General features: G+C 41.0%; 1 protein-coding gene across 1 annotated transcript in view; it reads left to right on the plus strand.

Moving 5' to 3' along the window:
* ca16b (carbonic anhydrase XVI b) overlaps positions 1 to 8,117 on the plus strand; it is a 46,426-nt gene that overhangs the window by 3,989 nt on the left and 34,320 nt on the right. Inside the window, exon 2 of the mRNA XM_025059852.1 lies at positions 3,440 to 3,588. Coding sequence (XP_024915620.1) covers positions 3,440 to 3,588 — 149 coding nt within the window. The remainder of the gene's footprint in view (positions 1 to 3,439; positions 3,589 to 8,117) is intronic.

Raw genomic sequence — 8,117 nt, forward strand, 5'->3', positions numbered from 1 at the left:
TCATTTTAACTCCTTCATTTTAACTCAGTCATTTGAACTCAGTCATTTTAACTCCTTTCATTTTAACTCAGTGCAGCAGTAACATGACCACTGGTTACTACTATTTTTATAATTCTTTTTTTTTACATCAGTAACAGTCAAACAGGGACGTGTTTCGTTCTCCTTCGATGCATTTTGTGTTTTTTTTTCTTTCTGGATGTTTCTCTGCTCTCTTTAGTATCGATTGTTTTTTTCCTTCAACCTAATGCTTTTAGTCTTTGAAATCCCCTCCATCTAAGATCTGCTCCTTCATGCTGAGAGCCGTCAGTGTTAGCAGCACTAGCATGTGATACCGGGGGTTAGATCCTTCTTCTTCTTTTTTTTTTTTTTTTTTTTTCGCCTGGAGACAAGGAGATCAGGTCGTCCGTGGTAGCAGCAGGTTCTCAGATCTTCTGCTCTCCTGGGTCCTCTTTTCTGGAGCGCTCACACGTGTTGGCCACACTATAATGAATCCCCACAGTCTCTCTGCCAAAGTCGTCCAGCCTCTCGGCCAAAGTCGTCTTCAGGTGAGGGCATCCCAGAGCCCCCCCTCAGCCCCCCCCACCCCCCCACAGACGGACCCTCCTGTGGTACTTTTCTGCTCAGGGATAAAACAACCAGAAACGGAGTAGGTTTGACAAAAACAGTGGAACCTCGGTTTTTGAACTTCGTTTCTGAAGGTCGTTCGTGAACCGAAAAGTTTGAAAACTGAAACAATTATTATTAATATAATTATTAATATAAAATGGATTGATCAGTTCCTGGATGATTGATTATTTAAATCATTCAGATTATTGATTATTTATCTGTTTCTACAGTATTTTCTGAAGAGGAAACCAATGAAAACGATTAGATCTAACACAAAAAATGAACACAACTGAATAAAGACTAAAGCTGTAAATAGAAGAGGGAATTTGATTCGTCCTGATCGCAGCTGAGGAGTCCTGATTGGACGATATTCGATTCGCTTTCTCACAAATCATTGTCTCTGAAATACTACTTCTGGTTGATCCAGAATCAGTCGTAACTTGGTGTCGTTGGCTCGTTCGGCGACCGAGTTACGGTACGACAACCGGGGCAATTTTTTAGTTCAAAATGTTGTTCAACAGTCGAGGTTCCAGTTTACGTTGAAAGAAAGTGTAGTGAAAATACGCTGGTGTTTTCCATATTTCTCATTTCAGGATTATTGGTGTTGATTGATGGCATGTGTCGAGTTCGTATCGACGTTTGGAACACAGTGGAAGTGTTTCCATAAACATTCCCGTCCTGAATGTGTGACGTCTAATATACGGAATCCGAGCCCTAAGGAAAATTGACACAAATGTATTTTACACTTCCTAATATAAATATTTAGTTTACCTGTCAGAGCAAACAGCCATCAGTATTCAGAGGCAGCCTCTCATGTCCGGCCTCTCCAACATCACATTTCCACAGCTCATTCATAATGATAGGGACCTGAGGCTATCTGAGCCATTGATTTCTACCAGACATGTCATTTAACAGTCAATGAAATTGCACAAAATAATATGTTTACATTACTGCCTTTTAAAGAAGAAAAAACACGTTTATTTTATTATTATTATTTTTTTTTATACTCTCCCAAAAAATGCATCCAAATCAGACGGAGCTGAAGATGTGTTTTCGTACAAATGTGGCACCTGCCCCAAAAATGCCAATATCCTATCCTTATTTTATTTATTTTTTCGGCACGACTGTATTTTTATAACTTTATAACTTCAGCAAAACTTTTGTATTTCTGGATTCTACCTGTGAGAAAATGTAAGATTGCTGGCTAATGCTGGGCTTCAAGCGGAAGCAACGTTATTACAGCTCTTAAAAAAAGGCGTGCAGGTGGAGGGAGAAGATGACAAAAAAGGTGAACGCTATTATATCTTCCTAGTGAACCATGCAGCAGGTTTAATAGAGAATGGCTGCGTCTGAATATGCTCACAGCAACGTCCTCCAGTCAGCTGATGGGATGTGAAGGCCACAGGAGACTGGCTGCTGCTCTCACAAAGAGAACATCAGCGCCTCCATCTTTTCATCTAATGATGAATTTATACTCCGGCGAGATGGCATTAAAAACGCCGGGCCTTTCTGCTGTGGGTTAACAGGCAGAAACATTTCAGATCTTCTACCTTTGTGGCTTCTTTTTGAAATTCTAATTAAGGAGAGAAATGTAATTTATTTGATCAATGGCCGCTGCTTTGATTCCTGGGAAAAAAATCAGCGTCCAAATTGAAATCCAGTGTTAGCATGAAAAGAAAAATGATGAGCAGATGAAGTGTGTATGTATTTACTGACACTGTCCAACGATGATGAAGAGAACTCATCAGATTAATCACAGGGAAACTGTGGATAATGTACGATTAATCGTGGTTAATAGGGATGTCCGATAATATCGACACGATATTAGCGTAATTAGGTCATATCTGTAAGAATCGTTAACATTTTTTCCTCCGCAATTCCTGGGTTTCACCAAATGTTGTGAGATCTAAAAATAGTTTTGGGGAAAAACACCTGTATATGAAGATCTTAATTTATTTATCTGTACTCATTGAGAATCACTGCTTTAACCAATCACCTTAATGAGCAGGCAGCACTTCACTTCTTCAACCACCAGGGCACCACTGCCTCGCTACATCGGTATATCAGTTTATATCGGAATCGGAAATTGTTTGGACAATATTGGATAACGACCAAAAGTTCATGTCACTTAATCATTAATTAACATTCTTTAATACATAAAAAAAAACATTTTGTACATTGTTGAAAAATGACGTTTTTATGATGGAAAAATATCACGAACAAAGTCCAAAACTACAACATAAACGTAGCTGCGTAGAGTTGATGGATTTCACCGTGTTTGTGTCAGTGAAGTCGTCGTCTTCAGTATCGATCACTCACAGTGATCTGCACTCGATTGGTCTGGTCTGACTCCTCTGACCGGAAGTAGAAGCCTGTACAAATGCATTCTGGGAGTTCAGATGGTATTTTAAGATCCAGGTTTTTTTTTTCTCCTGCAGTGCATGAAAACTGAAGGCTGAATCAGAAGTACATGTGTACTGTGTACTGTGTACTGTGTACTGTGTACTGTGTGTATTAGAGCAGTGATATGAGAATGAACTGTGTCCTTCTGCCCGTGCGGAAAATGTGGTAAAAGCTTTAATCTAATAAATTAATGAACACAGTCGAGGTGTTAATTTTGATTTTCCTGTTATTTCTAAATAAAGCAGATCCATTTCAGTGAATCTCTGATTTACAAATACTTTAATTAGACTTTAATCATCTCCGTATCAGTCCTGATTAAAAACACAGACTGAATCTAAAAAATGATCTTCTCTCATATAAATACACATAAAAACACTGCTGCAGTCACCTGACTGAAAACTTTTTTTTTTTTTTTTTTTTCCCCCCACAGTGGCTGTTCTCCTGAAGGACGACTACTTCGTCAGAGGGGCCGGGCTGCCGGGGCGCTTTAAGGCTGAAAAGATGGAATTTCACTGGGGCCAGAATAATGGATCAGCGGGCTCCGAGCACAGCATCGGTGGCAGGAGGTTCCCCGTGGAGGTAACGCTTCCTGTCCAACACCGCACTTTGACAAATGTATGATCGGGGGGTCGGGGGGGGTCAGGAGTCGCTGGTGTTTATATTTGCTCTCTATTTTTACAAAGAGGTGAAGATCGGTTATATTGTCATTGGTGAACACCTTCACTCTTCATCACGGGGTTCCCAACCCCTGGTTCGGGGACCTTTGGATGTAGTGTGACACAGTGGAAAAAAAAAAAAAGGACTTCAGTTTTTACTAATTGACTTCATTCCAAAAAGATTCCAGTCAAATCTCTTCACTGTTTTCATTCAAAGATAATCTTCCTGTTTCAGAACTACAGGTCAAAGGTCAGACTTTGATACTAAGAAAAAAGACGTTTTATTTTGAAAATTTAATCATCCTTCAACAATGGGGCAGTATTACCTCCCTCTCTCTCTCTCTCTCTCTCCTCGTCTTAATATTTGATGTGACTCTCTCCCACTGTCCTCTCTGCTCCTCTCACGCCCCCATGTGGTGCCATGTTTTTAACTTGTCAACTTAATTCTTTCTGGCACATACTCAGCAGTGCTTAAAATACTCTGCAGGTACTTCAGTCTCTACCAGTTCTGTCACCGGGTGTCAGGGAGTACATGCCGCGTACTCCAAACTTTGATCACTGGGTATTTTTACCATCAAAGACATAAAAACATATTTATTTATTTATTTATTTATTTGAAGCAGGTTGACGTTTTTATACGTTTAAAACCTTTTTATAAAACTGTCAATTAAGTCGTGACATTTTTTAAAATTACGTGGAGATTAAATATGATGAGCAGCTAGTGGCAGTTGGAGAAACTGCATGTAAATAAGTATCATCTTGTACTTCACATGGAAGTACAACTGTACGTTTTAAAGAAAATAATTTTTAAATGAACAGAGAGAAATTCAGCGACAGAGAAAATACAGAGTTTCACTAAAATAATAACTGAAATTTAACTGAAGATTTTGAAGTGTTTTATGCCAAAATTGCATGGACATCAATCTAAAGTCTCAGATTTTTGTTACAAAAAAAAAAGAAGAAAAAATCCCAGCCAATCAGCAGTGGCTGACTGCCTTGGTGTTACAGCTGCCCCACTTGACTTTGTCCAAGCCGTCCAGCTCCGACTGTTTTCTGCCAAACTGTTAAAATTACACCCATTTTAAAACATAAAATCAGGATTGGAGGATTTTTCATTTTTCATTATGGTTCAAAAAAAGTGTTTTATTTTTCAGTTTCTTTTTCGTGGTGAATAGAAAGTTTCATTTTAATGTTATCTTCATGGAGCTCGGGTGTTAGCCTGATTAGCTAATTTTGCTAACCACGTCATCTTTCTGCTGCTGCTCTGGATTTTTCCACTAATGTTGAACTGCAGTGGATTTAAATGCCCCTTTTTTAGAATCTTAATGACTTAGAGTTTCTTAGGCTAAAATAAAACGCTAACTTTTGCCCTAAGATCAAATCTCATCTTCCATAAATAGTCGGAGAGCCGACCGTAGGTCACAGAGAAGAACCTGCAGCAGTGATGTCAGGGCTGTGCAGCCTGAAACCTTTAGTCATTGTTCCTACATCAAAGCAGGAATCCCACTTTTATTAGAGCTCGACAGATGTTGTTATTTCGTCTCTTTTATCGTTAATATTGACGCTGCGTTTCTGTGAAATCAGCGCTAACGTATCATGTCACTAAATCCGTTTGAGGCTGTGTTCAGAATGCTTCCACTCTGTTTGTTGTCACATTTATTTGCGCAAACATGAGTGTGTGTGTGTGAAGACAGGAAGTGTGTGTGTGTGTGTGTGTCCTATCTCCAAACACACAGCCAGAGTCCTCCTTGTTTTTCCCTCTCTCCTTTTCTTGGCCCTTTTTCTTCTGAGCCCTCTCTGCAGGCGAAGCTTTTGATGCTGAATAGCTGCGTAATTAGATTTATTTTTTGCCACATAATTTTGTGTTCAGCACAGTGTTAAAGGCCACCGGATTTTATACAGCTATTATAAAGCTGTTGTGCATATGGCCGCTTTGATGGTGTGCGTCTAAATAAGACGATGGAATCCACTTTAATGACCAATTTGAGCAGCTGCTTGAAAAAAAAGAGAGAGAGAGAAAAGGAGGCTGAGCACGAAGGAGGAAGCATGCCCTCCAGATGCATCATTTATAGATGGGAGTTACACAGTGGGTTTGTACAACTGCAAATCTGGGTGTGAAGAACCCAGGGATTTCACAGTGACCTCTGTGTCAGACAACACAGAATCCAACGCCTGCTGGAAATCCAAGAAAAAAATACAAATCTTTGTTTGGTTGTTAGAACACCGTGGGCTCATGGAGACACGTTACCGCGGCCTGTCTCAGAATGTGAATTCTCACATTTCTCCGTGTGATTAATTGAGCTAAATAACTACCATTAATCATCACTTACGTTGTCTGTTCTCTGGAATCTTTATGCTCCACATTATGCATGCCAGCAATTATGAATGAAGCCCGGCAATTTGGATGCAAATCGTCCTCCATCGCTTAAGGGATGTTTTGTTTTTATTTTTTTACTCTTTAATGTGTTAACATTTGGACGGGGCTGAGAGACGGCACCGTCTGACAGGGATGGAGTTCGGCTGCAGCCAGAAGAAATGTTCACCTACATTATGAAGCAAAACAAAACAAGAACAAGCACAGAGGAAAAACAACATTTTTTTTTCTTTTTTTTTTTTCTTCCACCACATCGTCCTCCTGCATGTATCAAACCCGGGGTTTATTTGACACCGTGCACCAGGAGGTGAAAGGCTGACAACAGCTGATCAATGATTGAAGGAGAGCCTTGTGTTGTGGTCGGATCTCGCCTTCGGCCATTTAACACTTCCGTCCTGTATATATGACACTTTAATTTTTCATATTTCCGCTTTGACAGCGGTGGAACGGTTTCAGATATTAGACCTGACACGGTGTGTGTGTCGGAGAAACGTCTGTGCGTCAGTCGCCGTGTGATCTCCTTTAGCACAGATTACCTTTTGTCCCATTGTGTACTGTATCTGTGTGTGTGTGTGTGTGTGATAAGCAGTTCGACCTTGAAGGTTGAGCTCCGGGGTTTAAGAGCGTCTCTTAAACACAGACTGTTTTTCCAGTCTGCCGTCTAATTTCTCTCTCCTAGCATCGCAGCATCGCAGCACTTTCAGCAAACTTACATAAAGTGTTTTTTAACGGCTGAGCCTTGAAAACCACCCTGAGCTGAACATGGATGATGGAGGGGGAGGAGGAGGGGCCCGGGGGGGGGGCGGATTCCCTGGTGTGTGTTATGGATCTGCCATGTTTTGTAACATGCTGAAACAACAGCTCCTGCCATGATATCAGTCCAAAAATGTGTGGGTTTTTTTTTTTTTTTTTCCGTGACGTTCCAGCGAGGGGAATCGATGGATGGACCACCTGTTCGCTCCAACAGCACGGTGAAAAATGAAACACCAGATTTTTTTGCGCCTGGGGGCGCCATGGGGAGATCTTTCTAATAATATATTATAGTTTCACCAAGATTTGATTAATTATACATGGATTGCAAATCATCCCTTGGAAGGCTGTGCTTTTTGCACACAGCGCTGCAGACAAATGAAGTGTTGGAGTCGGCGTACGGTGAATTCCAGAACAGTTCCTGTGGTGCCGAGACGCCGTGAATGCCAATAATGCAGTGGCGGGAATCACTGGAATACAGTTCCCTCAATTTATTCATCTTCGACTGCTTTATCCTGTTATGGGTCGAAGGGAAAGATGGAACCGATCCCCGCCGGCTCCCCGGGGGACGCGGGGTTAAACCCAGACGGGTCATCAGTCAATTAGAGCGCCACATACAGGGACCAACAAGCGTTCACATCTGTGGTCCATTTAAAGTCATCTCCAGTCTGTGTGTGTTTACACTTAGAGGAAGAAAAACAAAATCCCCTGTGAAGCCATGGTCTGTTGCTGTGACGCCACCTTGTGGCCCAGCTGATATTTGAGTGTTTGGTAGCGTTTTCCTTTTTTTCTGTCCCCGTCAGTTCTGGTTCTCATTGGTTGAAGATCATGACATCACCCATCCCATCCAGTGATGTCACAGCCCTCCTGTAACTGATGTGTTGTTTTTTAATATATATATTAATAATAAATCACTAAACTTGCCCAGTTTTTTCCATCAATATTTCATGTTTATTTTCCCCCCTTTTTCTTCTATCAACTAAAAGAATAATGTGTTTGAGAGAAACATTTTTCCATAAGTTGATAAACCAGGTCTGTCTGACCTTTTCATCACAGGGAGTTCGATGGTCGCGGCTGGTGCATAGAAATAATCAGAAAGATTCAACACTTCCCTGAGAGATCGGCCGTGGACCACGTTTGTTTGGGAAAATAAAAAGAAACAGCGTCTGCTGTGACAAATCAAAGAGCTCCCCACACTTAAACTTATTTATAGTCTGACCTCTGCTGGTGCTGTTGATGCCTGCCTCCAGCAAGGCCTGTCAAGTTGTAAAAGTGCTGCAATAGAAGGTTGGTTTAGGTGGCCACACCAGCCGGAGAAGGTGGGAAAA

The sequence above is a fragment of the Cynoglossus semilaevis genome, chromosome 11, assembly GCF_000523025.1.
Source record: "Cynoglossus semilaevis isolate Cse_v1.0 chromosome 11, Cse_v1.0, whole genome shotgun sequence".
NCBI lineage: Eukaryota > Metazoa > Chordata > Actinopteri > Pleuronectiformes > Cynoglossidae > Cynoglossus > Cynoglossus semilaevis.